Raw genomic sequence first — 21,911 nt, forward strand, 5'->3', positions numbered from 1 at the left:
CTTTTTATGCCTATTTTAGGATAAGATAAATCACTCCCTAGCAGCCTCACTGCTTGGCAGAAGCTGTGAAGGCACCCTAGATAGCTGACTCAGCCAGCCATACACATGCCTAACATTGGTTGAAAACACTCTCAAAGCTTTTCATGTGGTCAGTTGCAGTATCAGTCTTGGACCCAACTATACCTATCTAAACCATGTGAGGCATGGAGGTTTTCAGAATGCGCTTATTGTTGATCATAAGTCAGCTACCCAAAATCATGAAAAATGCTGTCAAGGCTGATGACACACAACATTTGCTTCACCTGTCATTATGGGTGAGTAACTTATTGTCAAAGCATGAAAAAGCTCTTATACTTTGCATTACTGTTTTAACAGGATTTTAACTAGGAAATGCAGAAACTTGTATTGAGTAGAGACCTCAGAGCAACAAGTGAGATTGCAAGAGGCGAATTACTCCTTGGGCTGAAAGACAGAGGCTGTGACAGCCTAAAATCCTTGTATATACCTTATATACGCTGACTGCTGATTCAGCAGATCCCAAGATGTAGTGATCTCTTTGAGGCTTCAAGCTCCTCTCTGAATATAGTTCTTACCTGTTTTCTCTGTTGTGGATTTGTCACCGCACTGGGCAGAAATTCTGATGGCAAAAAGCCTTTCATTATTTACTTTCCACATCCCACTCAAAGGCAAGGTTCAAAGACCTCACTGCTACCCAGGACAAACCAGTTTTTCAAGTCAGGACCTCAATGTATGACTGGCTGTACAGTGAATCATCTGATATGGGACTTTGGTCATAGTCTGATCTTGTAGAGGCACCTCACAAGAGGAAATGAAGGCTGTAAAATGAGAAGAAAAAGACTCAAAGTGAGAAAGGCTTGGTAGTGAAGGAAGAAAAAAAGCATTGTAAAACCAACTGTAGCTGCTTGGTATGTGTCAAAGGGGAGATGCTTTACTCCAGGTTCATTGCAGACACACTGACATTTTTTTTCTGCCAAAATATGCCTCTCCCTTTCCGGTTTCTTGTGTGAGACAGTGGGCAAAGTCAGCATGTTGTCATTGTGTTGGGAAGCTGTGTGTGCTGCGTCAGAGGGTCCCACCCTGTGCTGCACCCAGGCTGTGCACTGATAACCCTGCTTTTCTAATCTGTAAGGAGGAGCAGTAAGTGAATGGGTTGTTGCAACTTCTTTACTGGGAAAAGCTTTTGAGCGGTTGAGAGTAGGGTATAAGCCAACCATCTAAACAGTTAGTGGAGGGGTAATGGGAGCAATTTCACCAGCAGACAAATACCAGCAAAATTTCTCATGCCATTAGCGTCATTCATAAGCCTCTGCAATTATCTGCATGACCTTCGTACTTGTAGGTACAACTGCTAACATAATCTGTGCCATAATTGTGGCTTTTCCCTTCTGCAAGACATAAAAGAAGCACTGTGTAGCCAGGAAATAAGAAATAGGCAACCCATACAGAAGATTAAGCTGAAAATCTGTCACTTAGTGGAAACTGCTTGTTTGCTTTTAATTTTAGATGACATATTTTTGCTTTGGATACCATTAAATATAGACATGAAACATGCAGGAACTGTAGCAAATTCAGATAGATACTGAGTTTCTATTCATCAGCTGATTTAGCATCTTGAAATCTGGGATCTTACCAGAACTTGCTTGTGGTTATGTTCAACAGACATACTAAAAAAAAAGAAAGAAAAATCTCAGAAGTTCTGGGTATTCGCACGTGAAAGGTCCTTGCCCACTGGCCTTTCTTGAAGAGCCAGTGTGAATGCTCATCTTGCTTCCTATATTATTATTGCCTTTGCACAGTTTCCCTCAGACATCTCTGACTGAATGCCTGGGCTAAGCATCTGATAGACAACAGTGCTACAGCTCAGACTTTCCTTAATGAATATCTACTCAGTGCAAAGATTTATAGCTGTGTAGTTTTTGTACACAATGCTGCTTCCAAACTCCACTTATAATAAACTTAGTTTGCATGGTCTGATTGCAGACTTATCTTTTCAAATCCTATGTCATCTGTGATTCCCTTACTACCCTTTATGGTCCTTTTTGCACAATTTTATATGGCCCTTTAAACTTTTCTCATGATTCATCTGTGGCTGTGGCACCCCTCCATAAAGACAGCCACATTTCTCAACTTACTTATTTATTGAGTGTGTTAGATCTAAACCATACCACACAGATTTTTCTTCCAATCCTTATAAAATCTTTATTTCATGAGCGCAATTATATTTAGGAACATTCTCAGATTTAGGGTGAATATTGCAAAATAAGCCATTCAGACAGCCAATATCTAGAGTTATAATGAAGTATTATTCCAGAAAGGAGCTCAGAAAGTCAAAGGCAGGTATAAAGCCACTCCTGAAAATGGGAATGGTTGTGTCTGTTTAAATATAATTAGTGAAAGGGAAGAGAGAGATTACATCACACCTTCATTAAAAAGCTATTTTAGAGAGCAGCTAGAGGAAGTTGTTTTAAGTGTAGAGTAGATGGTTTTTTTGTGGATCCTACACAAGCCAGATTCTAAGTTATATCTTTTTGTCACCATCTACAGGTGTGTTATACACTAACACTTTTTATTTTTTTCAAATACAGACAGCAGATTTGAGGAGTGGGGACTGACACTGAAGACTGAAAAATGGGTTTCAGCTAAGAGGGCTTCATAAATCAGTTCAGACCAGTGTGTCCTTAATCTCTTACATTGTGTTCACCTCCAAAATAAAGCTTCTTTTTTATGACAAACTCAGAGAAACCTGTGTCTGACCCTCATTCCTACAAGGATTGCTGTATGGGGCTTCTTCAGAAAATAGGCTGATAGAAAAAACAGAGCAATGATACCTTTATTTTTCCCTCAAGATTCCTAGTTGGAGGGACACAGAAGAAAATAGACAAGACATAAATCAAAACTAATGAAATAAGCTTATTGCCTTGACTTCTGGAATGAATCTAACTCCTGTTGCTGAGAGGTATCCTGCATCTGATGCCAGAACTGGGATTGCTGCACTTGGGTTCACAAAACTTCCGAAAACCTACACAGCAGGATGCTTTGTGCACCACAGCGCTCAGGTTCCTGGGATCCTGACTTGGTAAGGAAGAGGAAAAGGATCTGAAGTAGATACTCAGAGGGAGAAAATATTGGCAGATTCCTTACCCCTCCTCTGCCAGTATAAAGCAGACCCATCCCTTTATGCCGGTTGAACATTTGAAGTGGCAGTTGTGAACATGACTGAACAAATACTGGCAATGATCCCCAGGCAGTGAAAGAGTAAACCCTGCACTGTAAAGCATTAAGAAATGCAATAATTTCCACCTCTTAAAAGTAGGTCTGTAAAATGCTTTTATGCTCACTTCTCTTTCGCCTTAAACTATGACTTCTGCTGCATTATTTACTTTTGAGGTGTAGGACAAGTAGTGGGATTACGGAGAAGTACAAATCACCATGACACGATAAGGGTCTGGAGACTCAGTGATAACACCTGGTAGTGCTTCCCCAATGCTCTGGTTAATATTTACCTGTGGCAAAGGAACTATTTAATTGCCGATAACTTGGTCATAATTTTTGCTTTCAGTAGCAGAGCATGGTGTATTTGACATGGTTTGAGAGGTTTTCTGAAGACACAAACCCGACTTTTATATCAAGGTCAAACTCTTAGGAAACCTTCTTCTGCAGTGCTCGTTTTTGTCTCAGCTTGTTGAAAATGGCGGGTGTAAGCAGCTGCATGAAGTATTCCATGTTCATCTTCAACTTTTTATTTTGGGTAAGTTGATGTTTAAACTGTTATTAGTGATGTATGAAATGTGTTCACCATTATTTGAATGCTGTAGTTAAAGGAATTGTAAAGAAAATAGAACATAAGTGGAACCAGAGTATGATTCTAAATCAGAGAGGGGAGAATATGTTTAAGTTTTGCCTTTCCCTTTGTCTTTTTCCTTCTAAATACCTTTCCTTACACATTCAAAAGTAGACAAGCCACAAGTCTGTCTCCCTGTTCATATTGTGCCCCTCATGTCAACAGACATTACTCTTCTCAGAAGATAACAGACTTTCCACTTACAGTTCTCTTTCTTTTATTGTCTGCTTCTTGCATCCAAATGGTATGGTCTTGAAAATGTAGTTGCAACAGAAGATGTGGAAAATTCACTTGATTTTTTTAGCCTCCTAATTGATAAATGGTTTTCATATCTTTCTTTGTGGTTCCTTGCTTTACATTCAGTACATAATTCGTTTCTGGTGGTGGACAGTAAATGTTTGTAAGATGGTATGAGCTGGCAGTATTACCAAATAGCTGTATCAAGGCTGATACACAGGGTAGCAGGCAGATTTCTAGTGTTATTTGAACCATATTTGTGTATTTATGACATCTCAGCTGGTTTGCAAGAATTTCAAGTCCTGGAAGCTCTGGAAAGGTTCGAATTAAAGAACATTTCTCTCATGGTTCAACCTCACTCAGATTTCCTGACAGAGATTTGTCAGGTTCACCAGAGGTTCACTGAAACCATGGTCTCAAGTTGTGCCAGGGGTTTAGGTTAGATATTAGAAAGAATTTCTTTGCAGAGAGAGTGGTCAGACATTGGAATGGCCTGCCCAGGGAAGCGGTGGATTCTCCGTCCCCAGAGATTTTTAAAAAGAGACTGGATGTAGCACTTAGTGCCAAGGTCTAGTAACCACACCGGTAGTGGATCAGGGGTTGGACTTGATGATCTCGAAGGTCCCTTCCAACCCAGCTGATTCTATGATTCTATGAAACCAGAAGTGGAACTACTAGCCACATTATGGGCTTCGCCTCAAGAGATTTTATACAAGTTGAAAGGTGATACCATTCAAAAGCGACCACAAAGAGTAGCCCTGGAAAATTTGTGGCTAGCCAAAATTAGAAGAATTAACAAAATTCTTTTATAGTTTGTGGACCTTACAAAGAAATTCCTGACAGGGTAGCAATGGTTTGGACTGTCTCCCCCATTTTCTCCCTCCATCTCTATAAAGGCAGATTGAAGATATCTGACCTTTGTGTTGAAGTTTTTCTGCAACAGTACTTACAAAAATCCGTACATTTCTAAATTGGAATTCCTGCCCCTCAGGAAGTTTTTCCTGTTGTTGTGGTTTGACCCTAGCCAGCAACCAAGTACCACACAGCCACTCACTCTCTGACCAATGGGAATGGGGAGAGAATCAGAAGAGTAAAAGATAGAAAACTCGTGAATTAAGACAGGTTAGTAGGGAAAGCAAAAGCCGTGCACGCAAGCAAAGAAAAAAAATAAGGAATTAATTCACTGCTTCCCATGGGCAAGCAGGTGTTCAGCCACCTCCAGGAGAGCAGGACCCCATCACATGTGACGGTTACTTGGGAAGACAAACACCATCACTCCAAGCATCCCCCCTTTCTCCTTCTTCCCCCCATTTTATATGCTCAGCATGATGTCATATGGTACAGAATATCCCTTTGGTCAAGTGGGGTCACCTGTCCTGACCGTGTCTCACATCTCCATGTTATCAACCCTGTGTTCAGCACAAATCCAAAACACAGCCCAATACTAGCCACTGTGAAGAAAATTAACTTTACCCCACCCAAACTCAGCATACCTGTTCACATTCACCTGTATTTACTGTAAGCTAAAACAGGGGCAAATGTCTCAGACTAGCATTAGAAAAGTTCCAAACTACTTCTGAAATGAACATTTGAATAATGCCCCATGCTTCCAGCACTGGTTTCCTAGGGAAAAAAAGAAGGGGGCGCGATCCTGGGGAGTCTTAAAAGTAGCATATGTGAAACAAACTTCCTATCTTTACACCAAAGTTGGAAAATCCATACTGTATTCTGAGGAAGAATATGCTGAGAGCATTTGCTGTGCATGTGACTGCCTGGATGGAACAGACAAGGATAGGAATGCAGCTGTAGTTAATTATTTTAAGGGAAGGTGTTTAACACTATCATGATAGGGAAGAATGGAAGAGAGGAGGACAGGCATGCAGCCATATTTAGATTTTTTAAAGGATGGTGTTTAGCACTATCAAGATTGGAAAGAACAGATGTGGTGCAAACAGGAAAATGGGCTTAAGGAGTACAGTGGTTCACATTCCTGTCTCTAATTCCTGGAAATCATTTAATTGCTGTGGCAAGGTAGAGGGAACAGTGATTACTCTACATCCACTGGTGTCACAGCTGCTCTCTCTACTGCACAAAGCAGTTGACAAGTGGAAAATTACAGATAGTGGGAAATGAAGGTTACTTTAACCTTAACTAGATAAAAACAACAGTTGCATATTTACCTGGTGTCCTTTCAGTTTACACCCTTTGCAATCTCTCTGGGAGTGTCCCCTCTTAGAAGGCTCAGGAATGGGCTTCCTAGCCTTCTGGTGCCTTTTTCTAAGCAGCTCTTACAGCATCACACTAAGTGTGTAAGTCCTGGAATAGTCTAAAATAGCTCTGCAAAGTGACTATGGCTCCACTACATGACATGTGTCCCCTGGGAACCTACAGCCCCATGAGCTCATGCTGGGCTCTAGCATATCAATAGAGTTTTGCATCTTCCCAGTTTGGTGAAACATAGCTGACCGTGGGTTTTTTAAGATCTGTACTTTGGAGGTGAGTGCCTATATGGAGTTTCTAATAGTCCTTAAATTAATCCTTGTCACTTTTGTGCATTAAACCTCACACATATGTCAGATGTTTCCTATTTCGCTTCTTCAGAGTTTGCAGGATATCCAGTCTCACCTGCTGCCTCTATTGTGTCAGCTTCTGCTATGCCACATCACAAAAAATTGTAGAATTACCTTGTTTTTTTCACTAAATATTGATATGTAATGCCAATTTGAGGTAACATGATTTTTAACAGAGTAACTTTGATCAGTTGTTTGTACTGGACTTGCAGTTCCACCTACAAACAAAGTGGCCCCTTTCCCTAACCTTACATCTGAACATCTTGATTCCTGGAAGTAGCAAAGAAGCTTAGCAGGTATGTTGAGCCAGAGACTGCATTCTCTGTAAAACCTTCCTAGTACTGTTAATTTCAGGTATCTCAAGGAAGTGTTCCAGTCAAATGTTTTCCTGAACAGAAGCAACCTTGTAGAAAGCTTCTCCTGATACCCTTGAAATGCCTGAAAAGTGTGTGCCAATGCAGGGAATTCCCTATATGTTTGGCATTTTTGCGTATGAGAAGTGCAGAGTCTTGATATACTGGTGATCCAGAATCACAGTAGGCTCATCTGAGGTGATATTAATTTAACTAGGCTGTATTTCTTTGTCAGGCCAAGACTGAAGGGCTTGAGAAGAGAAGGATCAATCAAATTTGATAGACAGCAGTCTTGTTCCTGTTCAGTTCATGAGACTAAGATAAGATCACTGATTCTTTATCAAGAGTTGAGGCAAAACTACAATAGCCATCTAGCTTTGGGAAAATGGGTGAGGACCTTTGCAAAGACACTAATTTTATTCCATCAGAAAATACTGGTTTCATTAAAAATGAAATTTATTGATATGAAAGTTTCTTTAGTTAAAACTTTATTTTAAGAAAACTTAAAAATTAAGATAGAGTATTCCAGCAAACTTGAAATGTTCAACTTGGACTCTTTGGGAACAGACCATTTTTATTTGTAATTTCAAAACTTTTCTCCCTCCACGTATTCTTATACACTTTGTATATTATGAAAATAAACAGAAACAAAACATTGAGATTTTACTGAAATGGCACATTTTTTATCAGACTAAACCATCTCTATTTATAAAATTAAAATATATACACTGCTTACTAAAATTTTGATTTATAAGTGATGTTTCTTCTTTTGCGTGGAGGAAATAGATACTGTAGTATTCCCATCTGACTGGTAAGTTCCTGTACATTTAGCTATATTTACTTCTACTACTGTGCTGTATTTTTATGGGAGGTCCTACGTAACAAGAAAGGTGGCGTGCCAAATTCTGTTTGGATTTGTAGCAAAAGATGCATCAGTGGAAATTTTCACATTAGCGAGCCCATGTTGTCTGACGGATAGCCACATAGTGCTGCTGAACAAGACCCAAAAGTAGAGTCATTTGATACAATCAGTTTCTAGGCAGATTCAGTGGGATTCACAAGGTTTCATTGGGAGCTCTAGTTAAATTTGATAATGTTTTATAGCTGTCATTGATTGTACAGCTTTCCTTTTCGTGTTTAAAAGGTACTTACAGGAGCTTTACTTAGAGTAGGAAAATATGTGGTACTCATGTCTAAGTGCTGGCTCTGTTCCATATTAAATAATCTGCTAAAGTCATTATAGTCTTTGATGCTGAATATTATATGAAAACTTTTGAGGGGAAAATATTTTTAAAGAAAAATGATCTAAAAGACATAAAAATAATTATTTTAATTCTAAAAGGTTAAGAATAGTCCCAGCCTTCTTGGGAAACTCATAACAACATTTCAGGGCAATTTATGACTTCAGTATTAATGGTATACAGGAAGATAATTCTAAATATGACTAATCTCTGATCCTCAGTGATCTTTCTTTCCTACCAATCGTCTCAGTAGGTACAATTCTTACTCCTCATTAGCCTCTTAAAAACCTGTCTCCAATGTCTAATAAAGAGAAATTCTGTGTTAGAATCATGATGAACAAAGTTAGGAATAGGGTGACTGCTGTACAGTGGAGTAGTACCTCAACAAATAATGAAACAGGAGCTCAATTAGTGATGAGGTAATGTATCTGGACCTGGGATTCATCTTCCCTGACTTCAACATCTTTAAGCAAGTCATTCTGGTCTAACATTCACATGTACATGACCAAGTATGGTTGTTTTCTGTAAAAGTATAATGGAAATAATTACTACTGGAATTTTATGAGGACTATTCTAAGGACTGGAGATGGCCAGATACTGCTGCATTGGAAACAGCAGAAAAACTTTATTTAGAACATTTCCTGGTAGTTTTACCATAGAGAATATGTCTCTAGATATGTGTCCTGAATAAATCTAGAAATAACATTTATGCAAACATCCCTTGTCAAATCTCACATTTCCATTATACAAGAAATGTTGTTTACAGACATGTTATATACATACAATAGCAATTTATATTCCTCTCGGATCTGACAGAATTTCTGTGTGCTTCCCAACCACGTGTATAAATCATCAAGGAAATGTGTAGTCCTCTGGGGTAGAAACGTCAGGGATTTGGTGCATACCTGAAGATCCAAATTTTCCTGCATATGAATCAATATTCTATGCTCCAGTAATTCATGTTTCTTTCACTTTGCCAAACAAATGATTTCAGAAGTTTGGACAGCATCTGGTGCAATTTGGATATTGAATGTTAGTAAAAATTGTTGACTTTTCTAACTTGTCTTTGTTTTCTCCTGCAGTTGTGTGGTTCCATTATTTTGGGAGTCTCCATATGGATACGTGTTAGTAAAGATGTTCAGCAGGTAAATGCATGCAGTCATATCAGCACCATGTAAAATGTGGAAGCTACTACATACATTTCAATTTACCATCTTCATTTCCAAAAATTTTCTATGTTTTTGTTGAGGTGGTTTGTGTGGGTAAAGATTAATGTATTTTATGATAAGATTAAACAACATGGTGCAGGCAGTCAGATAAAGTGATTGATGCAAGCAGAGATATGTGACTACAAGAAGTGTCTGCTGGTATTATTAATGTAGTTTCATGCAGAAGCACACAGATTTCTGCTTGAAAACATGTGTCTCTCTCCCTTAATGGAAACTAATGATGTTATTGATTTCAGTCTTAGAATAATAAGGAGCCATGCAGCTCACAGATTTTCAATATTTTCCCCTATTAGAATAGTATAGTCATATATATTCCTAGGGTTTCTTCATATATTTGTAGGGGATATTTTTGCCTCTCAATAACACAATTCTTATTTCCTTAGTAACTGCAACTTTGAAAGAGAGCAAGGATTTTTCTCTATTTTCAACAGCTCCTTAAAAACACTGTATCCTTCCTCCCTCATATTTATATAGAAAGAATTTTAGTTACCCAAAAATCTTTACTTGGAATTCATAGAATCATAGAATCATAGAATCAGCCAGGTTGGAAAGGACCTCTGAGATCATCAATCCAACCCTTGATCCAACACCACTGCAGTTACTAGACCATGGCACTAAGCATCACATCCAGTCTCATCTTAAAAACCTCCAGGGACGGACAATCCATCGCTTCCCTGGGCAGCCCATTCCAATGCCTGATTACCCTCTCTGTAAAGAATTTCTTCCTAATATCTAACTTAAACCTCCCCTGGCAGAGCTTGACCGTGCACTCTTGTCTTACTGATAGTTGCCTGGAAGAAGAGACCAACCCCCACCTGGCTACAACCTCCTTTCAGGGAGTTGTAGAGTGATGAGGTCTCCCCTGAGCCTCCTCTTCTCCAGGCTAAACAAACCCCGCTCCATCAGCCTCTCCTCATAGGAATTGTGTTCAAGTCCCTTCACCAGCCTTGTTGCTCTTCTCTGGACCTGTTCCAGCACCTCAATGTCCTTCCTGAACTGAGGGGCCCAGAACTGGACACATAAAATGTCCTGACAGCCCTCCTAGAAGGCAGAAGAGTCCCTGAGTTCCCCTCCTGAATTTTTGTATGGGTTATTAAATTACTTCAGACTTTATGACTTTCTTTTCTTCAAAGCTAGGGAAAATACAATTTTGAGGAGCCCTTGGTCTTGCAGACATGCAGCAGAGTTTGGTCCTGTTGCGGCAAAGGCCCTTTGCTCCCGTGGGCCCTTTTGCCCGGTGTGCACCCAGTGGCGCTTACTCTAAGGTTTAAGCAGTATATTCCTTCATGTGAATTTGGGGCATAGAAATACAAATGAATTGGAAAATTTAACTTTTATTCTTCTATTTTCAAAAAGGCTTTCTAGTCATAAAAGTGAAAAAATGGCCTGATGTGAGATGGAAACATTTTTTTCAGCTTTCAGTTTGAGGCTTTAGTATAGATTAAGCTGCAGTTCTTCAGATCACTGCCCTGCTGCTCTAGCACAGTCCATCAGTTAAGAATAATAGTTTTGAAGTCAGTATTTTCCCATCTGGTAATAAAAAGATGGTGGAGATAGGAAAATAGCTTTATATGTCTCCTGCCATTTGGCTGATGACACCGTTGCCTTTAGCCAATCCCAGATGTCTCACGACTGGCAGAGGACAGATCAAGAGAACTTGGTTCATGATGACACTGTGTCACTGGGTAAATTAAGTCATGGTGGAGAGCTCTGCCATTCTGTCCTGTGGAGGAGGAAGAAAAACAACTTTCACTCCTCAATCAGTATTTTTCTAGAAGCTAAAACTGCCATACTTGCTAGTTGACAGTCTCTAGAATGATGGCTCAGATGGTACAATGGAGCTTGGAAAACCACAACCACTATTATTGTTTCTTATGTTTTTAGAGATTTCCTACTCAGAAAAACATACTTAAATGTGTGACAAACTACTTTCTTGAAGTGCCACTTAGTATTCCCCAAAAATCTGTGAATTAAAAGTAGGGACCAAAATTGAAAGAATTTTCTCACATTTTTGCTTCCAGGCAGGCAAAGTTCCCATTCAAAACCAATGTATATTTCTCCTGAGTAATAACTGAGCAGAGCATAAGGATTTGGCTGTAGATGAATAGAGCTTTCTAAGAATAAATAACTTGGAAGGGGAAAGGACAACACATTCTTCAAATTATACTTGTTGATATACCTTTGCAATTATCAGAAGACAAACGTGACAATTTCCAGACATTTTTGCTAAACTTGGCACCAGTCACACCGGAAAACATTCTTTGAATGTTTTCCTCTGTTTTGGCCTTTGGCCTTAGTCAGTCCTGTGGGAACTGAATAATTTGATATTTTATAATATTGAGGTATATGAATTGTTTAGTGAACATCCCACACATCAAAATAGAGTCCTCATCTCTGAGGGTAATATTAGAGATCATGCCTGAGAAAAAAAAAAAGGAAAAAGAAAGCTCCTTTGGAAAATACATCTATTTCTGTAATATATCCAGCATTGCTCTGAGAAGTGTTCTCTCAGGAACAGCCACAGACTATGTTCCTGGTCTTCTAATGACAAACAGAGGTTTTGTTTCTTTAACGTTTGGTTAATATAGGAGAAGTTTTGAGATAATCAAGTTTGCTACTTCCACTAAAAAGCAAAGATTCATCAACTGAAAGCCAACTGAAAACCACTTTAAAGACAAGACATTTTTATTTACTCAGTAAGTTGACTTTCATCTTGTGTAGAAAAAAAGATTGTGAAAAGCCAGGTTCTACTGAGCTCCCCACTAAAACATTTAAGAAGATAGCATTAGACCTTTGTTTATTTATGAATTTCTCTGTGGTTGCCAGACTGTTCATTTATCAGTTATGAAGTGATTATCTTGTTTTGGGGGATATAGATATTTTTAGGAGGACCTTCTTGTAGTTGAAAGACTTTTTTCCTCTCATTTCAGGAGCTGGAGATAAACAGCAGCGCGTTTGCAGCGGTTGATCTGCTGATTGCCGTGGGCTCCATCATTATGATCCTTGGGTTTCTGGGGTGCTGTGGTGCTGTAAAGGAGAGCCGGTGCATGCTGCTTTTGGTAGGAAAGAAAAACATTTGTCTACCTTTAACAGGCCACAGCTACATTTGATGGATGAAGTCCTTGCAAGTAGTATCAAATGAGGATGGGAGCCTTTTAGTTTAACCAAAAGCACTTTTGATCATATGTTATCATTGCTTACCTTGAGCTTGAGCCTCTTCTGAATTCTAGGGTGGTAAAAATGATGGGTGGTCTCATCAACAAGACAAGAGGGTCCAGAGAGACTTGAGCCTTTTTTCCATCCAGCCATCACCAAAGTTCCCTCCATTAATCCTCCTCCACTATGTATCCCATTTAATTTCATAAATTCCCAGTTGCTCCCTTTGCTGGTCCACCTAGAATGTCCTCTGTGTCCTCCTGCCCAACAACTTTCACATACGCATTGCCCATCTTGGCACCGCTCTGGTGTGCACCTTGTTATGATCACCAGCTGCGCACACTCTGTCTCGAGCACCTCATTTTCTTATCACCAAAGAAGAAATAACTGGAGCAGCTCTGACTGGAATTGCATTCTACCTACATGGTTTTTGAAGCACATGAAAGATTAACGGTAATTTAGAAGAAATTATGTCATCTTGGTTGAAAGTACTATAGTTTCCTCCCCTTTTTGTTTTTTTTTCTAGTTTTTTATTGGACTGCTTCTTATCCTGATTCTTCAGGTCACAGGAGGTATTTTAGGAGCAGTGTACAGATCTCAGGTGCAGTATTATTCTATATTTTCATTGATGTCTTCACAGAGTTTTATTTGTACCCCAAAAATAATAATAATATATTTTAACCTGCAGATTGAGGCATCCGTTAACTTGACTCTAATGGCTAGTGTGGATACACTGCAAAGCTCCTCACAAGATTCTAAAGTGTTTCAGGAGAAGTTCCAAAAAATTGAGAGAAAGGTAATTAAAAAGCAATAAAGGGCAGGGGTTGTTGCTGTCCATTCCATCTCTGCTTCATTTTATGACTACTCTGCTGTAGATTTGAATTGCATTTCCTGGAAATGGGGAAAGGTCTGACTTAAAGGCAAGTTAAAACGCTACAGAAGATGCTTCTGTTCTCTTGATATGACATGGTCTTTCTGTAATGATTTCTTTGTACAATAGTGTTTATAAGAGCAATGAAGTAAGGACACACAACATGCAAGTGAGACTGATAGTTAGCTAAACTCTTTCATGAGAAGGCTGCCTGCTCCTTCGTTATAGCTTTCCTTTCTGAAGGAATATTGATCTTTCACCATGTCCCAAATAAGAACTATCCAGTATTCTTGAGGAAAGACTACTCCAGGGATGAGGAAAACTTCAGGAGTGTAGTTAATTTTGGAATATCCTACTGTCATTAAATGACACACCTTACTGTCTGAGAAGGGGGAAGAAAATATGATGAGAGGTTTGTTTTTATTTTACTTTTCCTGGCTTCCCCCAGCTGCAAGACTCCAGCAGATGGACACTTAGTGCTAGCTTGTTCCTAGGCATCACACAGAGAATACCCTTGAATCTCACTAATATCACCGACAGCGTAAACCCTTTCCCCTTCCACTAGTACAAGGATCTGTACTGCTACGGTCCGAGGGGGGATGGGGCCGTGACACAGCACAGATGGTTTCGAAAGACAAGGTAGGGTGCAGATGGAATGCTTTATTGAGGCGTGCACCAGATTTTTTATCAGTTCAGGCGGGGAAAGGGCCAGAACATGGGGTGGAGCAGGAGACAGACAAACAGGGGAACAAATCGGGATAGGGGCACAGGCAAAGGGGGGAGGAACGTGGAAGGGGCGATAGCAGCTGTCTCCTCTCTGCAGCTTCTTCAGCCAATCAGAGAAAGGAGCGGGGAAGCAGGGAGCAGGCAACTCGTGGCAAGACCAGGCATGTCCAGGCTGTGCACTGTGTAATGTGAATACAATGAAACCACATAATAACAGTAAAGTCCATATAATAAAGTCCTGTCAATTGCTGTATGTCTTTCTCCACGCCTGGAACCTCTCCCATCCTGAATCTTGCTCCTTCACACTGTACATTGACAGAATGCTTGCTGTTTGATTTATTTTTTTAGTTCCTAATGGGTGATGACTTTGATGAATAGACTTACAGTTAATTCCTATGTTTTTAAATACTGCTGCATGAAAGAAAAAGAAGAAAGAAGCAATATTTAGGTGTCTTATGTTACTTCCACTTCTTCCTCATTCCACCTACAGTCTTGCCCTCTGCTTCTGACACAGCTTATTTCTTCTGATATAATAGGGAACTCCCTGGAGAGATGATTGAAGGGTGAGCAAAATAAAAAATCCCATAATGACTGTATTAATTTTTAAATAGACCAGGACTGGTTTATTGTGTCCCACAGCCTTTGCTTTTATACAAAATTATGTGAACATTTCCAGCTGCTTTTTAAAAAAGGGAGGACCTCAAACCCAGGTCTGCACCCCCGAGCTTTAGTGGCTTGAATAAAGTGGAACATGAAACTGCACCTGGTTTAGGTTTCATAAACCCCAAATGGAGCCCTGGTCTCCTCAGATCATTTCTAATTTAAAGGGATAATGATCGTTCAAAGATCACTATTGTTTTTCTAGATTTCAGAATTTTATGTGTCTGAATTTTACATTTCCAGCCTGGTTTTTCAAGATGTGAAATGTGGATGTTACTGGAGCTGTTACTTACGTTCTACAAGTATAAGCTACAAAAAGAAGACTTGATTCTCAAAAAATAGTATACCCAGTGTTGTTCTATGTTCCAATTCCATTCTAGCATTGACAATTACTGGCTTTATAGTATGTTAATGTTTTTTGAGCACTTTATCATGAAAACCAGGTGTTTTCCCCCTATTTCTTTTCTTTTCTTTTTTTTTTTTTAAAAAAACTTGTGCGCTTTCATTCTTATAACTGGTATGGAAATCACAGAATCACAGAACACGCAGAGTTAGAAGGGACCCACAAGGATCATCAAGCCCAACCCTTAGCCTTGCAGAGGACCATCCCCAAGAATCACACTAAATGTACAGGGTGTTTGCGACAACCCAATTTGGGCCAATTTCCACGTGGTAAAAGATAAAAGAAAATTTGTCCTTCATTGTTCCTCTCAGCTCACTCACCTACTCTCCTCAAACTGAATATCACTACTTTTTTCCTCATCTCCCCATTTCCTCCTTTCCGGCAGTATCAATGCTGTGGATTGCTGAATGGACCTGAAGACTGGGGAAACAATTTTAAAAATCCTTCTGGTAGCTACCAAATCTGTCAGTGTGAAGTAGAGAAGTCAGCGCAAGACCTCTGCTTCAACTTTCAAGGCAGATACGTCTATAAAACGGTAAGAAAAATGTAATGTTCCATCTTCTTTCCACAAAACCAGGTTTTAACCCAAGGTTGTCTTTGGTGACTGGCATAGTCAGCAGTTCTGTATCTTTCCAAAAAAGCAAAGTTTTGTTTTCTTTTCTTTACCCAGATGCCTCTGTGTCATTTGTCAAAAAATTACTGTGAATACATGAAATACTCTCCTCCTCCCTCTTCCTGGAATGCCTCAGCAGTCTGCAGTGGTTACTATTGGTGAAAAAATATTGTGGCTGTGAGGCCAGGATGTACCTCTGGGTCAGAGTAGCATGTCAGCTACCCTTTGTTGGCTCTCATTCCTACCTCAGAAGGTTATGTTCCCACCTAGGCTCATTCTGGTAGTAGATATGTTGATTCAGAGACTTTCAACTTGCTAAGGGATATTGAAAAATGAGCACATTAAATGCAAGACCTTTGGAGTTCTATAATCCTTTAATAAAAAAACCCACATTCATTTAGCAGGATCTACTGGGAAGAAACCTTACATGTTATAGGCTTCATGGCAACATACTTAAAATGTGATTTCCTACAACTATAGCCTTTTGAAAACTTTGTAACAATTAATAAGACATAAATATCTGATGACAGGCAACAAGAAAGAATACTCAAAAATTGGTAGGTGGACAGTAAAGATCTCAACTAGTTAATTTCAAGGTTTACCTGTCTCCTTACAGGGAAATTCAGGCTCTATGCATATGTAAAAAAAAAAAAAAAAAAAAGTCCACAGAATAATTTAATTTTTAGGATGCTAGTGGTGCAAAGTTTGCCAGTGTGCACCTACCATAAAGCAGATATTAGCTGATGTCCATTCTGGTTGTACACTTCTGTAAATGCACAGCTCTCTAGTCAAGTTCTGCCCAAACAGTAATTTCCTCCCTGTGTAGTCCCACAGAAGGAAACACTCTTTTAAAGCAAAGGAACAGTCTGGTTAAGTAGAGGATGCCAGAACCCAATCTAGAAACAAGATATATACAGAGAGGCTGTTTTGGCCACATTTTGGCTTTGGGCAAACCCTCAAAGGACACACGAGAAGCCATCAATGAAATTCGGCAGGTGCAAGATGTTGCTCACATGAACTCAAAGATTTCATAGTTGTGTGAGATGCTAGTAGAGACATCCGACTCTTGTGATCTGGGAAAAAAAAGATTTGAAGATCAGTGCAGTTCTGAGTCAGCTTAAATGAGAGTGTTTTTCAGATGAACTAAAAGACATTAGTCTTCTCCTTCTATTGTGAGGGAGGAAATAAAGTGAAAGAATATAACTATATTCAGGGGGAAGGTAGTTGTAGTGTTGTTGCAGTAATGTAATTTTGATGAACTTAAGCTGTACTTGGGTTTTGCTACAATGTGCAGAAGTAGTTATTGTAACAACAAATGAATGCATATATTCAAAAGGAGAGTAGTTCTGCATAGAACTTCAGTTATGATCACTCTCTTCCTTCCACCCTCAGCCCAAGACCACCAAACATTTGACAAAATTAATTTTTAAGCCAGTTTTTATAACCAAATATTTTTAGTTGAGCCAAACTCTAATAATAAGCCTTCAAGTTTCAAATCCAAAGTTCAGATTGGTGGGAAACTGAGGTTCTCTTTCAGATCTGGCATGGCTGCATTGGCTCTTTCCTAGCAGTGAATGATTATGAAGTGAAAGTAAGAACAAACACTTCTTTCCTTGTCAACTGAAAATCATGCAAACATCAGGCATTACAGCTGTATGTCTTTGTTTGAAACTTTACCTTTTTATGGTCGGCTACTAAATTTATCTTTGTATTTGGGAAGGCAATGACTAGATATCTTTCTCAGGGCATAAGGTACTGTGGCAGTTTGAGCCACATCAAAAATCCAGAATCCAATTTCCAGGCTTCCCCCCACCCCTTCCCACAACTTATCCCAACACTGGAGAGAAACTTTCAGGCCAGAGGCTTCTATAGGGGGAAGGGGAAGTATATACATTTATTTACACAAATAAATACTATACAAACTAAAGGCAACTATATATATATAGTATTACACTTCTATCAGTCCTTTAAGCCCCTCCCTTTAACTTTAGTCTAGGAGAAGCCTTTCAAGGCTTATATGTAATGCAGTCTCTCTCTCGTGGGAGTGTTCGGGAACCTGAAACACTCCCTCACCAACCTCCAGCTGGTTGCTGAAGTCCTTTCTCCTCACGAAGTCCAAGAAGGTAGCTTTGAGTCCTTTCTCCTCGGTCCCATGTCAGTCTCTGCTGTGTCATTCTCTCTCTCTTGGTCTCATACTTCGGTTCACTGTTGCTGTAGTGTAGCTTATCACAGTAGGTGTTTGGAATCTTCATTCCCCCAAGTCAGTTTTTGGCTGCCCCCGGTCAGCTTCGGCAGGACAACTCCCGAGCTCTTTTGGCCCGTCTCCAATTTCACCTGGGATTCTTCTCCTGAGCGTCGAGCTGCTTCATTATCAGCCCGTCCACTTGGCTCTGCTTCAAAAGCTGAGCCTCTCCTCCACTTTACAGTGGAGGGTAAGAAAAGGACCCCCTCCACAGCTTAACTGCAGAAAGGGGGGGGAAGAGGGCTTAGCTGCAAGGCCTGCCTCTCTCCTCTTACAGTTGCTGTGAGTCGCATCCCTCATAAACACTCACTCTAAATGTTGTTTCTAACTCTGGCCTAGGTAGAGTTGGGGGGCTGCAGGGCTCCCCTCCCCCCCGGAGGGGGAAGAAGGAGCCCAGCCACCCCCCTGGCCTTCTACACCCACACGCAGCAGACACCAACAGAAAAAAACCTGCCAGCAACTTCCAGTGGCTGTGTATATATGATTTTTAGCAGAAGCGAACAAGACAAGTGGTGATTGGCTCTCCAGGGAACACTGCCCTGGCACCCAATCACCTCTGAGCCCCCGATTCCCGGGGGGACCATCTCAAACCATGACAGGTACACATAGCTGTGATTTTGTGTTCATTAGCAAGAAGCCAAAGTAAATTCAAATAACCTTTCTTTAACACAGAGTTAAAGAGAGAAAGCATGGGAGATGCATTCCTAGTATTAGGATAATATTAGGATAATATTGCTTATCTGTAATTAATAATTTTGTCTTATTTTCAGCCTTGTGGAGAAGTGATTATCAAATACCTTAAAGACCATCTGGTCATAATTATGGGGATCGCCTTTGGACTGGCTGCTATAGAGGTATGAGATTACACCATTAAAGTATTTAGTAGCTGACAAGCAATATGTTCTACTTAGAAATACATTGGGAATGGGATTAAAACACCTGGCTTGCTCAATTAATAGTCAAGGGAAAAGCGGCTCTCATCTTTGCTATAATCTTACTGTTATTTCATATAAACAGTATATGGCTGCTGTGCTGTGAACTTCAGGTGAGATCAGACCACCCTGCTGCCTGTGCAAGCTTATCACGTGGGAATATTTTGCAAAAAAATTGACAGTCCTGCAGCCAGGCTGTGCCTTGATAGCGAGACTGGTGGACAGACGGGCATGTGCATATATAGCACCAGAAGACATAAAGCAGAATAACCAGACTTTTCCTCCTCTTTCTCTTATTTGTGTGAGGAAAAACTCATCTCCTAAGAAAACTTAGCCCCTAAACTACATATTTGTATCATGGAGAAATTGTAGAACTAAATTATAATTCTGAGGCATACTTTAGCCATCAAGATGGTGCATGAATGTGTCTGAGTGCACACTTGTGACACTCCATGCATGTGTGTAAAAAAATTCAGAGTATGTGAACTGTTTATTTTAATTGCCTCATCATACACTGAAGAATAACATGCACGATTTTCTCTGAAGAGAGGAGGAAAATAGGTGAGGTTATCCAGTCAGCTACTTGATTTGGATTTGATTAGGAGAAAATAACAAAGAAATGAGATTTCATCATGTTGCTTTCTTTGGTCATTTTTTTCCTTTTCACTCTTCCTCCTTGGTTTCCCTCCTCCCCCACTCCCCATCAGTGGATGTTTGAGAGAAAAGCACAAATGACAAAGATTGCTGTGCAGCGTTCATTCTGTTATTCTAAGTAAAAACTTCTTAACATTATTGGCAGAGGATTGCTCCTTGTGGTAGAAGAGTGGGCAAGAGCCCCAGCTCAAAAATACACTTCCAGGAAAATAATAGTAAGCAGGGAAGAGTTACGTAGCTGCAGGACCGGGAGCAGACAGGCCACCAACTTCTTACTTGGCACAGACTTCATGGCATCTAAAAAGCTATATGTGGCAGGTCAGATCTCTCACTCATATATTGGCTTTGGGGGAAAAATAGGTGAAACACACCAATGTTAAAAGGCCTTAAAAATATAATAAAAGTGTAAAATTACATCTGTATCCCTAAGGCAAGTTATAAGTCACTTTGCTCTAGTTACTGCAGTTATATGAGTTGTAGCCTTTAGTTCATTGGTCATCATTCTTTCTCGTTCTCCAGTTGGCATTTTCTGTGGTGGCTGCCTCTCCCAATCATAAAAGGATTAGAAAACAACTTGAATAAACAATATGAGCCTCAGCTGGTACAAATTGTCAGCTGGCAATTTATACTTGATAAACATTTAGCCTTTCCAAAGATATTAACTTATTATGTCTTCTCAAGCAATTGCAAATCAAAGGCCACATGCATAACAACCTCTCTTCTCTGGAAAAGCCCAGACAAAAAGAAGGGCCCTTCCCCTCTCCGCCTGCTCCATTATGCCATTTGTGAGCTGTTACTGGTTTCAGCTCACCCTATTAGTGGAAATGATACTGAAAAGAAGGGCCCAGTTTCACCTGGGCGCAAGTGAAAATACGAGCATGCCCTGTCAGTTTATTCCAGCTGTGAGTCCATCCCCTTGTCTTAGCTGCACCCCTGTGTTACATATCCTCTTCTCTACCTCCTCCTTAAGTAAATTAAGTATGCTGGTGTTCATGTCTTCATAAATGTCAATTGGATGCTTTCCACTTTTGCGGAACACCTTCACAGACTGGTTAATTCTAAATCTGGAAGGAAACTTTCTGATCTTCTGATCTCCCCAGCTGTCTGTCACAGGCTGTGGAATTTCACCCAGTAATTCCCACCACAGGAGGTGACCCTACTGAATTTTCTATTCTAAGTAACACCTTCTTCAGTGGAATTAGTGTTTCTATCCCAAATCTATTACTGATGAATATAAAATGTTGGTTCCATGATCATTTGCAACTCAAAATGATGGGGTATGTGTATAAATGTGTACCTGTATACAGTAGGCACACACATATGTATACCGGTATCCATAACACTTTGCACAGGCAATCTATCTTTTAAACAAATGAAACTTCTCCACCATGTCTGCAGTCATACCTATGGTACATACTGCCTTCATTAAAGTGGTTCTATTCTGTAGTCATATTCTTTAAGAGCTACATTGGAAAAGATCATCTTCTGCATAGCAGATTTAGCCTACATGTAAATCCAAGATATTTGCAAACAAAATATTCCTGCTGTGTATCAGTTGTATCCTGGGATTTCCAGAACAGCCAAGTAATACCAGAAATGTCTTTGTTTTCCAGATTCTTGGTTTGGTGTTTTCTATGAGCCTCTACTGCCAGATCCAGAGAAAATGAAACTGTGGAAGTGTCAGAATGACATCACCAGCCAAATAGAAGCAGTTCTAGATAGAAGGATATTTGGCTTGTCACATTCAGATAATTATATGCCTGATCCAGGCAGCTGTTCTGATGAAAACAGCAGCCCTTGTATATGTAGATGCTTCACAATTTTCAAAATGACCTCTTTATACTTCATAAGGCTTAATTATGTTAATATTATTTTTTATTTGCAATAAACATCTTTGCTTATGTTTCTGAGGTGTTTATTTTGTCCAAAGACAGTATTTAATTCACGTTGAGATGCCGAGTTCACCATGCAGTGTGCCCACACAGGTGTTACACCACCCATAGCAGTCACTGTAAACAGCTGCAAACCATTATGCAGTGGCTGACTGCTCTGGGGAACTCAGGTCCCCAGGCAACTTTGCTTGTGGGTCAAGGTGTTTTCATTAAGAGAGTCATGGGTCCGTTTGACATTCGATATGGTCAGTGTTTTGTTACTTGTGAGAA

At 39.9% G+C, this 21,911-nt stretch overlaps 1 protein-coding gene across 1 annotated transcript; it reads left to right on the forward strand.

The window, feature by feature from the left end:
* Positions 1-3,587: 3,587 nt before the first annotated feature.
* TSPAN8 (tetraspanin 8) lies at positions 3,588-21,596 on the forward strand. The gene is made up of 8 exons (XM_008926869.2): positions 3,588-3,769; positions 9,346-9,408; positions 12,423-12,551; positions 13,175-13,249; positions 13,337-13,444; positions 15,694-15,843; positions 18,934-19,017; positions 21,363-21,596. The coding sequence occupies exons 1-8, from the start codon at positions 3,710-3,712 to the stop codon at positions 21,414-21,416; spliced, it is 723 nt and encodes a 240-aa protein (XP_008925117.1). The 5' UTR covers positions 3,588-3,709; the 3' UTR covers positions 21,417-21,596.
* Positions 21,597-21,911: the final 315 nt, after the last annotated feature.

Source organism: Manacus vitellinus, unplaced genomic scaffold (genome assembly GCF_001715985.3).
Source record: "Manacus vitellinus isolate BGI_N305 unplaced genomic scaffold, ASM171598v3 scaffold_5_pilon, whole genome shotgun sequence".
Lineage (NCBI taxonomy): Eukaryota > Metazoa > Chordata > Aves > Passeriformes > Pipridae > Manacus > Manacus vitellinus.